The sequence below is a fragment of the Trachinotus anak genome, unplaced genomic scaffold (assembly GCF_046630095.1).
Source record: "Trachinotus anak isolate AG129_WGS33_773 ecotype Australia unplaced genomic scaffold, CSIRO_AGI_Tana_v1 ptg000004l, whole genome shotgun sequence".
Classification (NCBI taxonomy): domain Eukaryota; kingdom Metazoa; phylum Chordata; class Actinopteri; order Carangiformes; family Carangidae; genus Trachinotus; species Trachinotus anak.
In genome coordinates this window covers 9381279-9403196 of record NW_027273855.1, presented here as the reverse complement: position 1 = coordinate 9403196, position 21918 = coordinate 9381279, and the positions used below count along the sequence as shown (strand labels likewise).

General features: G+C 40.7%; 1 protein-coding gene across 1 annotated transcript; it reads right to left on the bottom strand.

The window, feature by feature from the left end:
* Positions 1-514: 514 nt before the first annotated feature.
* LOC139620299 (transketolase-like) lies at positions 515-20558 on the bottom strand. Its single transcript, XM_071475654.1, has 14 exons — positions 20163-20558; positions 16713-16830; positions 15754-15867; positions 14400-14497; positions 11456-11647; positions 10564-10682; positions 9350-9546; positions 9021-9185; positions 7024-7180; positions 5917-6047; positions 5727-5810; positions 5511-5604; positions 5237-5359; positions 515-1357 (listed from the first exon to the last, which is right to left on the bottom strand). Exons 1-14 carry the CDS (start codon positions 20267-20269, stop codon positions 1170-1172), a joined length of 1887 nt encoding a protein of 628 aa, XP_071331755.1. The 5' UTR covers positions 20270-20558; the 3' UTR covers positions 515-1169.
* Positions 20559-21918: the final 1360 nt, after the last annotated feature.

Genomic DNA, 21918 nt, shown 5'->3' with positions numbered 1-21918 from the left:
GGCCACCCACCTTGAGCCCGGTTCTGTTGGAGGTTTCTTTCCGTTAAAAGGGAGTTTTTCCTTCCCCCTGTTGCCAAGTACTTGCTCTTTGTGGGAACTGTTGGGTTTTTCTCTATAACAAAGTAAGGTCTCGACCTTACCCTGTAAAGTGCATCAAGATAACGTATATTATGATTTGGCGCTATACAAATAAAATTGAATTGAATTGAATCATCAAAAGTTTCAGCTGTGGATCAGGCAAAAATAGGCTACAGTATGAGATGTCCTAATGTTCTCCAAGAAAGTAAAGGATGTGGCAGAGCAACAGCTGAATTATGTACTCATACTCAGTACCTGACCTCAAAAAATTCATTGTTTTCCAGGATGTGAGCTCATAGGATTTAGATGTAAAATTAAGAAGTTAATAAAGTTGTTTTTTTGGTTTTTTTGTGGGTTTTTTTTACAGTGTGTCAGTGTGAATTTTAATTCTTGTTTAATGCACCACAATCCAAAAGAAAGAGGTCAGACACAGGTATTGTGAAGAAACTATCCCTTTATTGGTGTGAAGCAGTCCCATCCAAGTCAGGGTCAAAGGGGTTAGTGCTCAAACTGACCAAACCAGGGTTTCTCCACACCCTGCTTTAGGCTTTAGTTGGGTGGGATTTATAAAGTCATACTGGGCCAAACATTCCAAACGGCTTACTGAAAAAGTGAGGGGGGTTCCACAGAAATGATAAAAAAGACTTCACTTTACTCCAAACCACATTCACTGCTTTTACTGAAACACTATAGCAGTACCAGAACTTTCTCTGGGCGGTAGGAAAGGTTAGAGGGTGGAGGGGTGGGTGGGTGTGGGTGTGTGTGTGTGTGTGTGTGTGTGTGTGTGCGCGCGCGCGCGTGCACACATGTGTGTGAGAGAAGGGGAGAGGTGTGAATTACAAACTGATGGGGCAAAAATATGGGGTGGGGTTGTCAAATTACATTGAGAGTTAAAAAGAAAAACAATGGTATCTACTTTCATTTTTAAACAAATATTTTTGTTGATTGTTTTCAGAGGAGGAGAGCATGAGTGGGCCAGAAGTGCTTCACCTCCATCTGTGTTGGTTTATTTGTATGTTTGTTCCCTCAATGGTTATCACCACGGAATCCTTTACCATTCTGTTGCCACTGCTACCCCTGCTGCAGTGTTCTTACTTGGCGTTGGCTGAGCTGCTGAGCATCTTACGAACAGCCTGAGCAATGGCGTCACGGTCAATGGCAAAGATTCGGAGCAGCTCCTGGGGCTTACCGCTGCGTGGCACCTGGGAAACTGCCAGGCGGTGAACAGTGAATCCAGTCTCATTCACTGCTGCTGAGCATACTGCCTCACCTAGACCACCTGGGGAATCAGAATATAGAGTAGCAATGATCATTGCTTCCAGAGTTCACCCAAATTACGCAAACAAAATCTTTTTTCTTGAATTTTTCCTAATATTCATTTTCAACTCTCTTATTTGTTCTTTAATCTCTCAACTCTTGTGGTTGATTGCGCTCTGAAACAATTATATATGGACTGACAGGTCTGACGCTGCCCTCAAACAACTTTCTCACTCCTCGTCTGATTCATTTCCACTCCCTTAAGGCTTTCTTCTTTTCTCCTTTCCCTGTCCCTCTCACATTTCTTTTACTTTGCACTGCAAACCGTCATTCAAACATGTCTGATTGAGTGAACATGAAAGCTGAGGAATATTACTTGTTCCTCATCTTTCCCTCCTAATTTTTTCCCAGCCCTTGGTTAGTGTATAGCTGGACACTGGTGTGCATGTGAGAGAGACAGAGAAATGCACTCTACTATAATTGCATATTACATTCTCCCTCTAGTTTGAGGTTGTGGGGTGTTTATTTTAAAAAATGACACCTTGATTACACCCAAAAAGCCAGCATGTAACAACAATTTCTGTTTTTTGTGTGTGGTGCTGATGGATACCCAACCGAAATAGCTAAATATGCAAAATATGCAGAGTATAGAAAGTGGCTCTGGAAGATAAATTCCTTGGAAAACTACTTTATAACTGTAACTGAAGGTTTAAAATTAGAAATGTGCTGGTGGGTTTAAAAGCTGTAAACAGCTCACATTTTGTCACGTTCTTGAAATACATTATTTTCTTATGTGTTAAAGAGTAACTTTACAAATTACCGTTTCACTTTCCTGTGGTTGAACCAAACAGCGATGTCACTGTATACTGACACACCCTCAGTTACACTTCTGCACCACTACAGCAAGATGAGGTCAACAAAAACAAGATCTTTGGATGGTATTATGTTGTTCTTTAACTTGCAAAACACTGCACTGGAAAAATCAGTACAGCACTACTTAACTTTATGGGAAGCCAAAGTTATACACCATGTGCTTCTGCTTTACACTAGCTGTCACTGGCTTCTTCTCATAGAAAGGTTTTAGTTGTTCAAACTTGCTACTATTTGGAAAACACATTAACTGCAGTATTTCTGGAAGTTGTTGTCTGGTTGTTGTGAGTTTCAGGCAGCAGGGGAGTGTGAACGAGCTCATGCCCCCCGGACCAACCCTTTTGTAGTATTAGTTCAGAGGGTGTGCATTTCATTGAGAAAAAGCTTAAATACTTACACTGCACTCCAGAAATCCAGACAAGCTCACAGGGCATGTGAAGGCTGCAGTTGTAATGTAAGAAAGTTCACGGATATTCCTGCGTTAGGTGTCCTTGCTACTATTTTACTACATCTTTTGTGCTGCTAATTCAGAGGGCGTACTTGGGTGCTTTCAATCAAACCTGACGTGTGAATAGCTAGTAACTGAGTAACAATCTGTCGCTGAAGTTTCAGCAACCTGATGAAGGGCACAAAGGGCTCTCCTCCGGTAAAGACCAGCAAGTCATCCTGTGCAAGTCCACTGAGCAAGGCCACACGGTGATCTATCTTACACTCTTTCAGAATTCAAAACTCTGTGCTACTTAGCACTGTATCTATGTGTCTCATACCTGTGGTTTTCGGTATCCGTAAAAAGCATCATAACGCAAGAAGGCAAAAGAATCTGGCTAATCTCCAACCACTGCAACTAACCTCTCATACATATGTCTCCTTTACTGTTGGCCTATGGAACTGCCAGTCTGCAGTTAACAAAACAAATTTCATTCCCAGCTTTGCTAATCAGCTATCCATTTGAGCTTCTGGCGCTCACTGAAACCTGCATCAAATGTGAAAACACTGCTACCCCATTTGTGCTTTTCAATAACCACATATTTTCCCATACCTCCCGGCTGTCCAGCCAAGGAGGCAGGACTGGTCTTCATATTTCCAACAAATGGGCATTCACTCAACTGTTACCTCCAAACAAAATACTCCTCATTCAAGTACCATGCTGTTATGGTGACTGCTCCGGTGAAAGTCTCTGTGGTTGTCATCTACCGTCCACCAGGACAACTAGTTGATTTTGTGGATGAGCTAGATGCACTGTTGTCTTCTATTGACCATACTGGCCTGTCTGCTACTCATCCTAAGTGATATGAACATCCACTTAGCCAATTCAAGTTCCTCTGATTTCCTGTCACTAATGCACTCCTTTGACTTGAAACTTGTCTCTAACCTGCCTCACCCATGGTTGACTGATACCATTCAAAAACTGCGTACCAATCTCTGAGCTGCCGAGAGAAAATGGCACAAAACCAGTGACCCTGCTGACATCATGTGCTATCATTCACTCCTAGCCTCCTTCTCATCCAACATCTAGGCTGCCAAAACTGCCTTCTATAATGATAAGATCAGCAGTATCACAGACATTCAGAAACTATTCCCTACCTTTAAAACATTACTCAAACCTCCACCACCCCCACCAGTCACTAACCTCTAAGCTGCTGTCTTTGCCTCCTTCTTCACTGAAAACGTGGCAGCCATCAGTAGTCAATTCTCTGAACCTCCCAGAGACAACCTACCTCTGCTGATGAAGGGCACAGAGGGCATGGCTCCAAAAAGTCCAAAAAGTGGACCTCTCAGCAGCCTTCGATACAGTGAACCACTGCATCTTACTAACTGTACTCTCGAACATGGGCATCTTGGGAAAAGCCCTTTCTTGGTTTGAATCCTATCTTACTGGGCGCTCCTTCACTGTGTCATGGCAAGGGAAAAGCAGTGTGATTTGGTTGTGTTGTGAGTATTTGCAGTGTGTTCATCTATTTGGTTGTGCTGTGAATATTTGCAGCATATGTGTTGTCAAATTGATTACATTATTTTCTGAATTTGCTTGCATTTCCACACACATGCACATATTCCAACTCCTACAAAGCTACTGATCCACTGCACATGTTCATCTATAGGTGTGTATTTGCATATCTCTGTGTGTGGGCAGGGGTGCTTCCCCACAACAGTGCATCTCCATTTTTTCCTTCGCCCTAAAATGGCAAACAGACAGTTGTAATGGAGAAAGCAACTTGAAGGTCTTGACCTCCTCCAATTGGAAAGTGCCTTGATATAATTTCTGTTGTGATTTGGCACTATATAAATAAAACTTGATTTTATTTGATTTGAACTAGCCTGCATGTAGGACAACAAAAATGCACACAAACACAATAAGAGAGAGGAGGAGAGGGCAAGACACAGTAAATTTTGGACCCTTGTTTTTGTCATGGTGGTACTGTATGTAGGTCAGTGAGAGCCCAAAGGCCGGAACTGAAATTAAGAAACCCTGACAGGCTCTCCCAGCTCCTCCTCTATCCCTCTAAACTATTTTACCTTGTCTGTATCTTCCATCTCTCTCTTCACACCCATAATGTTCAACCCAATTCTCTGCCATACATAGCATCCCTATTACTTCAGTCTTCTTTCTCCCATCCAAGGTAACGGTCTGTTTCATTTAGTCACCTGTCAATGATATCATATCCTTTTGCACATGAATCAGTGTTGAGGTTGCCTACCTGAAGTGGTCAAATTGACTTTTTATACAATATTTAAGCCATACTTTAAGATACACTTTTAAGAGCTTAGTCGTTTTAACTATTTATTTTAACTGGATCCAGGATTTTTTGTTATTTGACATCTGCATCTTCAATTATCAGAGACACAAACTAAGCAAATAGTGGCAGCTCAGCTCACAGCTCCTCTGAAACATCCCAGTTGAACCGTGGTGCTGTAGGCTGAAACACACATTCCTTGAACAAGTTTGGGACATATAAAGAAAGTAATTCGGCCACAAATTGTTTTGTTTGGAAGGTATTTTTTCTAATCTTTGCAGTGTTGTCAGACTCCTCACCTTCATAGTAATGGTCCTCCACTGTGATGATGCGTCCTCTGGTTGCCCTGGCATTGTCAATAATGGTTTTGTAGTCCAGGGGTTTGATGGTGAAAGGGTCAATCACACGGATGTTGATTCTCTCTGAGAGAGGAGGGAGCAAGGTGGACACTTCATATCAAAGTACTATATACTTCAAATTATAGACAGATACCACACCGCACAATATATTGTACAGTGTTTGCATGTTGCTGTGCATTGCTTTAATTATCTTTCTTGCTCTGTTTCTTTGTACCTTTCTTCAGTTGCTCAGCAGCAGCCAGAGCCTCATGAAGGGTCACTCCTGCTCCAACCACAGTCGCATGATCATCATTGGTTTTATACACAACCTGAGTGGGAAGGGAAGACAGATATGTGTGTGGACATATGTGGACATGTACAAAAGGAAACATATACAAAGACCTGATTATGCAGCAAAATTGGATGGTGTTAGGAAAAAGCTGACACGAACTTTAGCCTGTCCAACACTGAAGTCTTCGTTGCCGCTGTAGATGATGCTGTTCTCTGGGCGACTTGTTCGGATGAAACACAAACCCTGGAACAAATCAATAACAATCTGCATGTGTCTCTACTTTTACCACAAACTGTGGATTTAATCATTTTCTTTTTCTTCCAGTGCCTTATTACAGATGACTGAGTACCTTTGTGTTGGCAGCAAGCTCCACAGCCTTCTCAGTAGAGACACCGTCACTTGGGTAGAAGATTGTTGCAGTGGGAATGGCTCTGAATATGGCCAGATCCTCCAGACCCATCTGAGAGGGCCCGTCTTCACCTAAATATACACACATTTACTATAGGCTGGAAAAGAAATTCAAGTAGATTGGCATGCATTCAGTATGCAAAGGTGGGCATGCAATATACCTGATGAGTTGGAGAAGAAAGAGAAAGGGGAGGAGGAGGAGGAAGAGGTGAAAGAGAATCAGGCCATTCTGTTGTCACCTCCATGACACACAGACAGAGTGGGAGGGAGGAGGGGAGAAGTGCTGACACCAGGAGAGGGAGATGGATAAAATTAGTAGAGGACATGACAAGATGGGGGAAAAAGTTTAGGACTTAGGGAAATTAAAACCAAGACACACTGAGGAGAGGTTCAACTCAGGGCAGTGAAATTAAAGAAGCCAAAACATGGTGAAAAACAAAGAATGAAATATCTTCTAGCTTGTTTTAAAGATCAGCTTGGGTTGACTTTCATTTAACATGCAGTGTGCATATTTTTGATTTACTCAGACCAAGCTACTCATTTGAAAGATAGTATCAGTTTGGCTTGTTTTATATCCTTCAGTGGGCTGAATCGATCTAAAAGCAGAAATGCACTAAACTGATTTTAAGAAAAAGGTGTAGTGAGAGGCACAGTGAAGGTCATAATGAATGAGGCTACCATTGTCTATGGGTCAAACGTCACTGAGGTTGTGGTTGATTTAATATGGAAGACCATTAGGGCAAATCTTTTGAATACCGAAAGTGATACTGAAATGATGATAGTGGTTACAGTAGTTACATAAAGTGGTGAAAACATCTTCGAACCACTGCTTACCACAGTTATATGCTAGCAAAATGTTCATTACCCTTATTTTCAACCAGTTATATCAAGGCACTCTTCTTTTTCTCATATGAATTACTACCTAATCTTACTATAAATGTACTGTATAACACTTTTTATAGGAAAAGTTAGAGGAGGTCAAAACACCAAAAGGTCAATGGTCATTTAAATCACACCATGATTGATGGAGAGAGAGGTGGGCACCGACCAATAGAGACCCCGCAGTGGGAGCCGCAGAGGTTGATGTTGCTCTCAGAGATCGCAGCCATGCGGAGCTGGTCGTAGGCCCGAGTAAAGAATGTGGCAAAGGTGCTGGCAAACACCACATTACGATCCCGCACCGCACAACCTATTGCCACGCTCACCTGCAGGAGAGAAGAGGAAGAGAGAGAGAGAGAGAGAGAGAGAGAGAGAGAGAGAGAGAGAGAGAGAGAGAGAAAGGAAACAAAGCAAAGCAAAGCAGGTATGGTGGGAAGAACATGAGCTTTGGACATGTGTGTCAGAGACAGTAATTTTTCTAGGAATCTTCAGCAGATTTTTGTTTATGCATAGAAGAAATAGCAGTCACGATTGTCCCATCTTTGTCTTTCATTTATGTGTTTGGTGATTTTGTCGGACAATGTTGCAGTTATAAAATAAGGATTTGACCACATGCGATCCAGCCATATACTAGGTTTTGACCTAGTCTTGTTTAACATCTGAGGTTCAGATATTGCCTCTCTAGCTAAACAGTGACCAGTGGCAGCTACACTGTCATTAATGATGAAAATGTACATGTAATTATTTTACTGCTCTCCTTACTGCAGATGTGGACATCATCAATATGTTATTATTCTATCACTGTAATGTACATTTAAACCTCATTGTTTTAACAAAAATCAAATAACAGTTTACTGACATATTTGACACAAAAGCAGAATGATAGCTATGTTGGTCTGTCCATCACTAGTTTTGTGATCAATCTTTGTACAGATATACACATTTAACATACAATTTTGATAATCCCCTGACTTTTACTCTGGTGCCACCATGAGGTTGACATTTTAGTTTTTTAGTGAAATGTCTCGACAACTGCTGAATGAACATCCATGGAAATTTATTAAACACATTCATGTCCTCCTCAGGATGAATTGCTATCATTTACCAAAAGGGCAAAAGTCTGGAGCAGTCACAACTCCACCATCACATTTTGGTATAAAAAACAATTTCACTGTGTTTCAGCCGGTGGCCAGTTGTGCATAATACGACGTGTTGCTGGAATTTTGACCTCTTAAAACTAATCACATTCTCCTCAGCCTCAGCTGCACTTTGTGTTTAGTTGAAATTAGCAAATGTTAGCTGATGCTAACATACCAAACTAAGATAATGAACATAGTAAACATCAAACCTGCTTAGCTGCTATTAGGCTCTTAGCATTGTCAGCATGCTAGTGTGGCTGTAATCTCTAATCTCGCTGAGCTGCAGGATTGAGCGGTTCAGGTTAATCTATTTATTTAACAAAAAGAAAGAAAAAATCCTATTCACACATGGACCTTGCTTTGATATGGAAATGATGTGCCCTAGAAGTCAGCATTAGCCCAGTTTTTTTGAGGTCACTGTTATTAAAAGGCTCTGAAATGATTCACAGAGCACAATCACATAATGACTTACATATGTATTTCATGTTGAAATCATGACATTGCAGATTTTTAATTGATCCAGACAGACAATGACCCATTTTGATTGGCCTGTTGTTGTGGACAGCTCTGACAGTTGTTACTACACTGAACCTTACTGTCGGGTTTTTAAATGTAAAATACCACAATATAATACCAACCATCCTCTCCACAACATCCTTGCAGGCCTTGCAGAAATAGCTACAGCACCAGCCAACGTCTTATCTCTCTTCGCTGCAGGAATGAGAAGTTCAGGAAATCCTTTGTTCCAACTGCCATTAGACTATTTAACAACTCAGAAAAAGGCAGTGGATAATGACACAGACTCAATCATAATCTTAATTTAACTAAATACATGAATAATCTACTGGATAATTGTGAATTTCCCAATAATTTATAGTTGATAAATTATATATTATATCTCATCTTATTGTAATTAAAATGTTTGCTGTTTTAGCCGCACTTGAACTTCACATACTTTCTTTTGGTTTGGGCTCTAGTCCAAAACCTCTCCAGCCTTTTGATAAGAGAGCCAACATCTATTTCTTACCATGTTCTGTTCTGCAATGTAACACTCCACGTAGCGGTTGGGGTGTTCATTCTTAAAGAGCTCGGAGAAGGTGGAGTTCTTGGTGTCTGCATCCAGAGCCACCACATGCTCATTGTAACGACCCAGCTTCGCCAGAGCCATGCCGTATGCCTTCCTTGTAGCAATCTGGTCACACAGTGACAAACAAACAACCAATCAGTTAACTGCTACTATTAAATACACAGATTATTATGTCCCAGCTTGGCTGAAGATTTGCTCTGTTCTATATTAAAAGTTGTTTCATTTAGACAAATTTACTTGTTGAACTTGTCTGCCACCACTGATCACACCTTGTCTCCAGGTTTGTAGCTGGGTGCGCTTGGCATGCGAATGTTGCGGAGGCTGACAGGTGATGTGTCCTCATTGGGAGGAGCAGGATAGAGGCGCTTGTTGCAGCTGATGACACGGCTCTGCAAGTCTTTGATCACACTCTCAGCCATGTCTTTGGGTAGAGGTTTACCGTGCCAGCCCATCTTATCCTCAGCCACTGACACACACACACAAACACACACACACACACACCTGAGTGCCACTGCAATTTGAAATATCTTTTTTTTTTTTTTAATGATATCATTTATGTGGATTTCTGTTATTTCTTAACTTGCATGTACCCCATCAAGTAAAAAAACAGGAACAACTTTTACTGTACAGTTCACATGACAATATGAAATAATTACAGTGTGAAGAGTAACTTCTAAACAGAAGGATATATTGTAAACCTAAATTGATTAAGCATATTCCTGAAAAACACAGACACTGGTTTCCTGCTGCAGCCATAGATGACTTGTATGCACATGAAGGGTATGAATAATGTTCAGGTGAAAATTTTGACCAACATGAAGATAAAAAGTACATAAACTCTAGAGTCTATAAACCAAAGACCTCCTTGTATCCTGCCTATGCATCTCTTCCACATTAATGTACACACACATGCCAAGCTACATTAAAATAAACCATGGTCAGCTGTTACTCTACAAACAGTTTTCCACTTCAGCAGGTCACAACAGGCTACTTATGCTTATGCTGCGAGTGTATCCTACACATTCTGAGGGATTACTGAGCTGCTGCAGCTAAAACACTGAAGCGCTGCCAGGATTACAGCAAGTTAGTGCCTCTCTTCACTGGCAGCTGGTCCCTGGGGCAGTTAAGAAAATTTCTGACAGAACCATTATTGCTGGTCAGTTGTCACGATTTTACTTAGTCACTGGTTTTTGGATCAGGTTAGCAATAAACACCCAGTGTCACACGACACTGGGCATCTATCTTGCTGTGTGTTAAGATTGCTTTGAATAATTGTGCTTAAATAGTTTATGTCCCAGAGAGCTTGATTTCCAAATCTGAAAATGAGTCATCTAGACACAAAATAGCAGAATTAATGCACTTTCAGCAGCTCACATCCTTTTTTAGGAATGGATACACAGCATGTCAGTACTTGACTTAAATTCTGCTCATGACAGGATAGCTTTTCGCTGATATTTAGCCACCATGTAACTCATGATTGTACCTGGGATGCCCTTGCCCTTGATGGTCTTGGCAATGATGGCAAATGGCTGGTGGCAGGGCTGACTCAGCACCTTACACAATTCCTCCACACTGTGGCCGTCCACAATGACGGCGTGCCAGCTGGGAAAACACAGAAGGTCAAACTTTAAACGCAGTCCTATGAAAGTTGGGCCTCTTGAGGCTGCATCTTTTTAATGGAATAATCCTGCTGGTATTCACGCAGGTTTCTAAAGCGATCACTTACGGTGGTATTGCAGTACTTTATACTGTATAAATTTTGGCATTTTACCTCACATTAGTACTCTGCAAGTGTTGCAGGGATGACAGACATTTGATATGAAAAATATCATAAAATTATATATCTTTTTAAGCTGTTTCACAGACACTTTGGTCCTGAGGGAGATATCCTCTCAGCTGTGATTTAAGAAGTTACACAAAAGTTACACTGTAGCTCACAAAGTCACATGCTGAAAATATAGATATAAAAGGAGACTAGAACTAGAACTAATGGTTATTTTCATCATTGATTAATCTGAAGGTATTCTGTGGCTAACTTATTTATCGTTTAGAAACAAATAGCGAAAAATCTCATCACAACTTTCATGGGCAGGGCGAAGTCTTCACATTACTTGTTTTGTCTGACAGTAATTCAAAACTAAGAAATATTCAATTTATAATTATAGAAAACAGAGAAAACCATCAAATCCTCACATTTAGAAGATGGAACAAGTGGATTAAATAATAAAATAATTAAATGATTATGAAAATTGGTCTTGATTAATTGTCCTTAGTTTGATTACTCAAGTAATAGTTAGTAATAGTTTAATAGCACTAAAAGACACAATACCAACCATTCTTTGCACACCCTCACCCTCTGACTCCCTCCTGCTCACCCAAAGGCCTCACAGCGTTGCTGGTACTTCTCCACATAGTGCTGCAGCGGAGCTGGGTCGCTCTGACCTAGGCGGTTGATGTCCAAGATTGCTACCAGGTTGTTCAGTTGGTAGTAGGAGGCGAAAGCCATGGCCTCCCACACTGAGCCCTCGGACAGCTCTCCATCACCCAGCAGGCAGAAAACCCGGTAGCTACAAACAGAGAGAGAGAGAGAGATTCCATGGTTTTAAGTAAATTCCGTCAGGGCACATCTTCCCATATTCCAATTCCTGCGGCATAACCAATGGAGGGAAAACCACCCTCACCAAAGACTGATCAAGAACCTGCCCAACTGTTGTGTGGTACATCAGGATGACTTCTTCAACTCATTACTGCTCTGGACATGGACGCCATGATGAGCACCATCGACGCATGGTTGGAGAACCCAGTAAAGCTTGAGAAGTCGCATGGCGTTAATAACACCGACCCTAAGGAGGAGGAGACTCACATCCTTATTGTGGAGGGCTTCCTGCTTTACACCTATGGACCTTTGATCGACATGCTGAACCAACATTACTTTATTTCCATCCCATATGAAGAATGCAAAAAGAGGAGGTGCTCGAGGAACTACTTGGTGCCAGACCCCCCCATCCTATTTGATGGCCATGTCTGGCCTATGTATTTGAAACACAAGACAATCTCAAGAATCAAGTCACATTATGATTGTGGTTAACCCTGTAATAGTCAAAAGAAATAACAGGCTCTTCTGCTCTCATGTGTTGATAATTAGCAACTTTGTATGACATTATTTGTAATTTTTTTTATTTCCCTACATTTAAGATTGAGCTAAAAACTTTCCTCTTTTATAAAGCTTAGAGTTTGGACTGGTTTGCCTTGAACCATCCACAAGTTATGCTGCTATAGTCCTAGCCTGCCAGGGACTTCCCATGATGCACTGAACTACTCTCTCCTTCTTCCCCTCTCCATCTGTATGTATTAATATCACATTAATACCTGTTACTAACTCAGCATCTTTCTTTCGTAGTTTTGAGTTTTCTCTACTGTCTCTCTCTTCCTGTCACTTTCTGTCAGTATTTCTGTCTCTGGCACTGTAGAGTATATCATATACATACATACACACACACACTTATTTTTTTTTTTTTTTTTTTTGCAGGAGGTCCAGCCACAGGAGTAATGCAATCCCTTAGGATTGTGTGTGTGTGTGTGTGTGTGTGTGTGTGTGTGTGTGTGTGTGTGTGTGTGTGTGTATTCCTCTTTCTTTCATCCTGCCTTTGCCAGATGAGACACCATTACACAAAACCAAACAAACCACTTCCACTCAGTATACTTAAATTGTATTATCCCCTGGGTTTGGTGCAAGGCGTGAACGAGCATGAGGAGAAACCCTGCCTGTGTTTAATCCAGTAATCTCATATTTATATGTTTACAACTGCAGAGTATTGAGCCATAGTCACACAAGCATGACGCAATGAACAGTATCAATTATTCAGTCTCATCTTAGCAATGCTGACAAGAGCATTTGACAGGTTCCTTCATGTATTGTTTTTTAATAAACCACATGCTCAGAGGTGCTCAGAAATCTGTTTGGTTATTTGTAGTCTGGATGGTAATGTCCTGCTACACTTTGAGCAGAAGGAACATATGATATAACATATTCCAAAATAAAGTTTGCAGGAAGGTTTTATTTGCTGCTTTACTCCAAGAGAAATTCTTTTTTGTAGATTGTGTCCATGTCTCAGAGAGGTTGATATAGTTGCCATTCAGCAGTTTTTGCCCCAGCCTATGTTATTAAACCTGTGAGTACTGAGCCATTATGTTGTAGAAAATTGCAAAGCAGCAAAGCAGCTCCAAGTATTGCTGGGGAAACACACGCTACTGTGCAGGCACGCACAATCACACACAGCGTATGCAATCACATGCACGGTACATTTGGAATATTTTTACCATCTTTTTGTAGAGAGGATGTGGTGAAAAGGGTGAGGCAGAGCAACAAGAGAGGAACTGTGCTCTTGCATGTGATTATTAGAGCAGAAACAATTGAGTGCACTCAGAGTGCTGAGAGAGAGAGAGAGAGAGAGAGAGAGAGAGAGAGAGAGAGAGAGAGAGAGAGAGAGAGAGAGAGAGAGAGAGATATCAGGGGCAGCCAACTCAGACTGTAAGTACAGCATTCTCTGGTCGCCTGTTTCACTGTGTCTGCTGTGTGCAAAAACTGAAATTGCCTTTGAGACCATCTTCTTCTGTTCTGTCTATAATGAAATGAGTCAACTTATGTTCCTGAAAGTCAGGGTTCAGCATGGATGCTTTTCTATCATAGCCATCTTCTATGACAATGTGAGTGGAATGTGTTGCATCCTTTTACAGGTCACACAGCTCTATCTGTCCATTGTCAGACTGAAACCCACATGGCTCTTTCTAGATCATACTAGAACAAAGGAAACACACGTGGACTGATCTGTTAGAGCAATTCAAGTTAGTTAACACTCAAGTGAGTAGCAGCTGAAAATTGTGCGTTACAGGCTTGTAATATATACTGGGGTTTTTTAATAAAAATAAAACTACATTCATTTGAATTTCACCTTTTTGAAGAGACAAATTAATCCCCATCAGTGACAACAACACTTGATCTCTTGCTGGAGTTGATCTCAAATTGAGGAGCAGATACCCTCATTCATCCTGACCTAAAGGTAAAACTGATCAGAGGTCAGCTCTGAGCGGTTGCCTAAATGTCATCCCAGACCAGGCCTGTCAGTTACAGTTTTATCCAAAGCTCCAGGCTGAAATGTAATATGCCAGCACGGCTCACTGCACTGTAAATTATGTCATGCATAATTTCATATAATCCACCTTAATATGTGCAGATGCAAGCTGGGCTGTTGTAGGTGGTTTTCTTTTCAAGGACAATTTGTGTGTGTGTTTAGATGAGGATGTATTTGTGTCAGTTACCTGGCCTTGTCAAAGTACTTTCCAGTGTAGGCCATTCCACAGGCAGCTCCGAGCCCCTGACCGAGAGATCCAGTGGCCACATCCACAAACTGTTGCTTCTGTTAGCATGCAAGCACACGCACACACACACACAGACAGACAGACAGACACACACACACACACACGCACACACACACATATCTCATTCTACATAGTGTAGGAGAGTTCAGGTTGGTAAATACAGAAAGCATGAAATACAGAGAATGGATTGTTTTTATTTTTATTAATGTGCAGGGAAAAAAACAAAAACAGTTGTGACAGTAGCTACAGTCAGTGTCTGGCAGTGTTTCAGTATCTGGGTTTATGTGAACACTGTGTCATTAATGTCTGGAGCTAAGGATGGACCATCTCTGTCACACAAGAAAATCTTTGTCACTATGTCCCTGCTTTGTACACAATGTGTCTGTCATCTGTGTAAGTGTGTTCATGTCTCTATTTGTACATTTTTTGTCTCGAAGACGTAAAACCATCCAGTATTTTGGGGGTAACAGCCAAAGATTACACAAAAGTTAGAAAATGCAAACCTAAGTTTTGTGTTGCAAAAAAATATTTATTATTCTTTTCACTATCCTGCTAATCACAGTGAAATTTATCTTGAAACTCCTTGGATAGGAATCACTGTTTGAAAGCTCATTGCTGTTGTGTTTATAATGCAGTGTGAGAAAACTTCTCACTTAGCAGGAAGAATGAGACAATCCTAAACTGCAGATAGGAAGATTTAAAAGGGCTGCATGTTTGAAGGTTTTAGTATTGCTACATGCAGTGACAGTTATATTTCATTGATCATTCCTGAGGCGTGCAGGAAAGATTGTAGCTGACTCCTCCCACCCTGGACACAAACTCTTTGAGACACTCCCCTCTGGCAGGAGGCTGCGGTCCTTCAGGACCAAAACCTCTCGCCACAAAAATAGCTTCTTCCCATCTGCTATTAGCCTCATCAACAAGGCTAGAGAGCCTCACTGTTGCTGATCAATTGCACCAATCACCAGAAAAAATTCCTTGTATGTGAAAACATACTTGGCAATAAAACTGATTCTGATTCTGATTCTGATTCTGATTCTGATCATGTCATATTAATATTTTAGATTCTGTCACACAGTTTGGCCAAGGCCCAAATAAGCTCCAAGCACACAGTTTGACAGATGGTTATATGCAGGAAGAGGCCAGGAGTTAAATGAGATCTTGTGTAAGCTTCTTTTCACAAAATACTTCTAAAATATCCCAAATCAACACACAGAGTGGAAGGTAAAATATTTTCATATATATCTGTATGTTGGAATATATGAGCTTCCTGCAGGTCTGAATGTCACCTCACCGGCACAGGATGTCCTTCCAGGATCGAGTCAACCTTGCGGAGGTTGAAGAGGTCATTCTCCTTCAGGTAGCCTGTCTCTGCCCACACAGCATACAACACAGGAGCTGCATGACCCTGAGGAGGCAGAAGTAAAAAGGTCAAAGGTTAGAGTACAAACAAGTTAAAGTAGAAGTGCCTCATCTGTGTCGTTACAGCACATATAGCAGAGATTACATATTGTATAGTTCATCTGCTAGTGCTGAAGATAAAACAGATATTACTGTTTATATAATGATCATCAGTGTTAGGCAGCTGTAAAACCCTGTTTTTAAATGTCTAACTTATATTTTACCTCCTCTGGTGAATCTTTCATGCACACCGGGACAAAGAGTTTCCTGTGTATGTGTGCCAAATTAGGCAAAATACAGTATGGAATTTGTCGCTTGCCCCTTGGAGACATCAAGTGATTTGTAGCACCACAGTTAAACATGGTTGAATTAATCTAATAAGATCCCAACTGACATAAATGCCATAACCCTAAAAAGCAGTGAACAGAGAAACAAAAGACCCTTTTCTACATTAGAATAAAGATACAAACAAGCAAGCATGAACCCACATACTCAGGAACATCTCACATCAATGCACTGCTAATTACTGTCTACTACTAGTCTGCACAGTCTGCTTACAACTACTTCAATTAAAATTTCTAGTCAAGTTTGAAACTTCTTTTACAGCTCATTTATTAGATAACCCAGAAGCAGGAAATCCATCAACTGCAAGACTTTAATTTTATGGCATAGCAGTAAATGTGAAACAACCTTGGACACTGATGATACTATAATAAAAAAATATGAACGTGTACATACATATTTTTGAATACGTGTCTGCTCATAATTAGTGACTCAGTTGTTTCAGATGCTCCTTTTGTTGTGCATGCATTACCTGCCACCCATATGGATGTATGTGGGTGTGTATTTTACCTTGGAGAGGATAAAGCGGTCGTTGTTGGGGTTACGGGGGTTTTCAGGTTGGTACTTCATGGTATGGAAAAAGAGTACAGACATGATCTCTGCCACGCTGCAACATGATGTGGGATGACTGCAACAAAAAGGTGGCAAGAGAGAGACACGGAGCAAACAAATGAAAAGCTCCTAACTTCATCCTGATTCCTCAGCTCAAACCAATAAGCATGTCCAGAGCAAACTGTACACACAGATGCAGAGGAAAAGGGCAGTCAGGAAAAGAGGCAAAGTGGCAGTCATAAGTGGAACCTGACTATCAACTCTGATCTAGTGGGTTAATTCATGCCAGACCAACTGTAGTTAGAGTAGGGCAGACAGCATGCTATCCAGACTGACTTTAACAGGGTCAGAAAAGTAAGTGAGCACATATGCAGTATTTCTCTTTCTACTTCTCAAAACATAAACACACTCACTCCAAATGCATTTACACACACACACACACACACACACACACACACACACACACACTAGTGTAAATGCATTTGGAGAATGTCTCTCTCTTTCACCCTCTCTCATACATGCACATACATACATGCACATACAGTGCAAAGATACTATTCAGTGTGTAGTCCTGATCTGTAAGAGTCTTGACCACTCAACAAAAATTGGTTATGATGAATTTTAACGTCTTGCATGTTAATATTCAATTTACATTTACTACATGCCAGTAATACCTAATTCAGGCCTCCTGCATTAAGGCCTTTTCCCTTACAGTCCTGGAATAGAAAATGCATTCAAATTATCAAAAATGAACAAAAGCAAAAAAAAAAAAAAAAATGGTGGTGGTGGTGAATAATGATAACCTTATGTGGAATGAAGGTTGCTCTGAAACATGAACACTGAATGTAATAATAAATAAATAATAATAATTAAAAATGAAACAAATACAGTAAATTACCATTTATTTTTAGAGGAGCAAGGTTTACAGTACATTAAACTCCTCATTGAATCACCAGTTTTTCTCCTCTTGTCACCAGACAGACTTTAGGAGGAAGAGCTGAACCTTAGATATGATTTTAAACGGGTGGTTTTTTTTTTTAACACACAGCGCACATCTACTCAGCATACATTATTATGTGGTTGATGTTTGCAAGCTCAAACAGTTATTTCTTTTGTTAATAGATTTTTTTTTTTCATTTTCTTTTTATTGAGCATCAACAATATTGTACATAGATAAACATACAGAAGGATCACAATGCTCCTATTTATATGATATAATAACCCCCCCCCCCCCCATGACACCAGTCCAAAAAAGAGAAAAAAAAAGAAAGCACATACATGAGTTTGCCAACACTGAGGCTGTGCACAAAACAAGAAGACAAGGTTCACATGGATTTGATCACAATCATAAATACAGGATGGAAGTGGTCATTAAGTGGGCACAGTTTTAAGTTTACCTAAATGCTTCAACACCGGACCCCAGACAGAAAAGAAATTGTCCCTAGACCTCCTAAGAGTATATTTTATCTTCTCTAATTGTATGAATTGTGTCAGGTCACTAAACCACACAGATACTTTGGGTGGATTTTTTGATTTCCAATGTAATAATATTCTTCTACGTGCAAGCAGCGTCGTAAAAGCAATTATGTTTTTGTAACTTTTCCTTAATGTTGTATGTCTCCTATCTGTGGTACCAAATATGGCCATAGCTGCATTGGGTTGAAGATCAATATTCAATGCTTCTGACAACGTTTTAAAGATGGTAGACCAGTAAGTTGCCAGGGCTGGACATGACCAAAACATATGTGTTAGATCAGCAGGAGTGTTTCGGCACCTGTCGCAGCTTGCATCTGTGTTTGGGTATATTTTAGCCAGTCTTGCTCTGGAGTAGTGGGTGTGATGTAGAATCTTGAATTGTATGATGCTTAATTTGGCACAGGAGGTACTGTCGTTTACTCTTAGAAGAGCGCTCTCCCATATCTCCTCTTCCAAGTCTTCCCCCAGCTCGTCCACCCAATCTGCTCTCATCTTTGCCAGTGTCGTGTTTTTAAAAGAGGTTATACAATCACTAATTCTTGAGATAAATCCTTTAGTCTTGAATGTGGATTTTAACAGATCATCTAAACCAGAAGGTGATGCTATGTATGGAAAGTTGGGATCATGATGTTGAAGGAAGTGGCGGACTTGGAAATATCGAAATAAGCTAGACCGAGGGAGGCCAAATTTATGCGATAAGTCATCAAAGCTTGCAAAAATAGAGTCTATGTACATATCCTTAAAATTATGAATGCCTCATCTCTGCCAGAGAATAAATTCAGAGTCTAACCTGGCTGGGGGAAAAAGGTGATTATTGTGTATGGGACTTAGATGGAGAAGGTTTTTAAACCCAAAGTTCCGTCTAAGTTGAGCCCATATTTCGAGGGTGTTTATGACAATAGGATTATTAGTGTATTGTAGGAACGAGAGGGGTAGGCTAGAGGTGACCAGGGCTCTAAGAGAGGTGGAGATGCAAGATGCAGCTTGTTAATAGATTTTGACCCACACTGAATCAGCTACTTAAGACTATGGTAACAGAATGCAGAGAGAGAGAGAGATGATCCTATGGTTGCAAGGAACAGATGTGCTTCAGGTTCAAGTCCACTCATTCATACAGCTTTTTACTAAAAGCATGTCTCAAACAAGCCTACCTCTCTCAGTCATAACTGTCCACAATGCCAAGTGGGTTAGTTAGCTTTGGATTTTTGAAAAAGGCACACAGAAATCACAGTTTCATATAGTTTCCGGTCCCATTCTGCTGCCTCTACGTCGCCCTACCAGCAGCACCATTGACTGCACAGGATCACCCACCGATCCGGTCTCTGTTCCTCCTCTGTTACATAACCCATCATTGAGCACGCAAGGGGTTATGACAGCGCCTCCAAATCCGAGTCGATTTGGCAAATATGTTATTATATGTGAAGGGGAGGGTGTGCAAAACAAACACACCTGTTAATTAAATGTATAAGTCTCATGCTCTCTGAACACACTCATAAACTGAAACACAGATGCGAAAATGACAAATGGACTAAATAAACGCTGACCCTTGACATAAAACAACTCTCCTTTCTGGAGAAGTGCGTAAATTGCGCACAAAGCTGGCATAGAACTATTTCACGCACGAAAATGAAAATATAGACAATGTTTAAGTTTGGGCACCTGGCGCATGGCGTAGAGATTCTCCATTGGCTGTTTTGCTCCATAGCTTTATACTGCTGGTCCTCTTTGCACAGTTTGCGATGGACACTGAGTCCATCAGCTCTTGCGGTCTCTCACTGCGCATTTCTCCTCTACTTGTATGATTTGTCCTTCAAACAGTCAAAATGTACATGAAACGTGTAGTAACTAGGCCAGGACAGTAACGATATTTTGTTGTGTCCTACTACCATAAACCTCCAGCTCGGATTAATTTCTCCCTATTCCTCCTCTTACCCGCTGCCCGCTGCAGTTGTCGCCTTGATAGAGTTGATCCGGAGCCGGGTGGTGATGTTCCTGAGTGCCTGCACCGTCTGCTGGTCTGGCTTATGGTAGTCCTCCATCTGGCCGATTCACCGGAGAAGAGCACACACACACGGACACACGAGGTGATTAAGTTAAAAGTCCCTGGTTTGTTGTCCCGACAATAAAGGCGATGAGTGTGCAGCGGACGATGGCAGGTGTTAAAAAAGACAGTGCTGTTGAACCCGAGAGACTCAGAGAAAGAGTTGGGGAGCTGCAAGCAAGGCCTATGAATACGGCTGATCTGTGGCTAAAACGAGCCCACAGTTACTCCGAACTGTCACGCATGAACACAGCCAATAGTAGGAAGGCTTTGGGCAGAGACCAAGGCCACACGCACACACGCGCGTGCACGCTCACTCACAGCCAGGCATTCTCTAGTTTGTGACGTTCAGGTTCAATCTCAATAACTTCATAATGTACCAATTGACATTTTCGAGGAAATTTCAGATACGGACAAAGTCAGGAATGAAAATAAACAGAGAAACTAGTAAAACAAACAAGTTTACAGTATGTGACCATTTCAAAATTAATTCATTATAAATATAATTATAGAAAAAAATATTAATGTTACAAAACTTAAGTGAGTGGCTGCATGGTAGAGACATAATGTGACTTTCTATAGGAACAAACCACAGCTCATTATTTCTGTATCTTGCTTCATCCTAACATTTAGGAGCTGTATCCTTCTTCCATTACCACATGCAACCATACACACTAAAAACTGTATATGTACAATAACCTAAGAATAGATTCTGAGATGCTCTCTCAGAACTAATGGACCTTTCTTGTAGTTGCACCATGTGGCAGTATAGATGTATATGTGCAAAACTGTCACATATACAGTAAGATCAAGAAAGCAGAGAATTCTTCTACATTTAATCTGAATGGTATTTGAACAGAATTACTTAAACAAAAGGGCTTAGATAAGGCAGAAAAAATAAGTAAACATATCCAAACTAAGTCTTAACACTTTCAATAAAGTATAAAATCTTACTGTATATGTACTGTATGCTTAAGCAAAGCATTAGCTACATAAGTTTTTTTTTAAAGTGAATTTCAGAATGTTTGGTGAACTTCTTCAGAATAAAACCTTATTAGAGCAGGTTATGTGGTCTAATGCACATCTATTCTGCTGTGAATGAGTTTAAAGATCAAAGAACATACAAGGATATCATGATACAGCAGAGTGGAAATATATAGAGATCTGTCCTGTGAAGCTACAGCATTATGCTGAAGAGGAAGAAGGCTGACGTGCTTAGTGAAGGGTCACCAATGACATTAATCTTACCTTAATGACATTTACTACTAAGGCTGACCCGATTCACTGCAGCACAAGCCAGTAACATCTCAACCACATACTTGCACGCCATTCTGTAATGACTAGCAGCGACTGGTTAATGGAGGTTTTTTTTTTTTTAAACTTAAGATTTTTTTCCCTTTGGGTTTGAATAAGTCATACAAAGTTCATTTTAGCAGACTAAGTTTTCCTTTGTGATCTTAACAAATCCTAAGGCACAGGCAACTTTTGCCACTGGCTGACCACATTTGGACAGCGGGAAACCTGGGGAGGGTGATTCAAAGGGGAATGAGTACACATTATCCTAGCCAATCAAGTTAATATCTTGCTCCTGAGGCGAGAACCATTCATTTTGTCACTTAAACCCCCAAAACTCCTAGATTAACTTCT

Coding starts and splice junctions, on each gene's coding strand:
- LOC139620299 (XM_071475654.1), bottom strand. CDS start 20,269: ATGGAGGACTACCATAAGCCAGACCAGCAGACGGTGCAGGCACTCAGG. Junction 16,831..20,162: donor ACAACTGCAGCGGGCAGCGG/GTAAGAGGAGGA, acceptor TTTTTGTTGCAG/TCATCCCACATCATGTTGCA. Junction 9,547..10,563: donor CAAGGGCAAGGGCATCCCAG/GTACAATCATGA, acceptor TGTGTGTGTCAG/TGGCTGAGGATAAGATGGGC.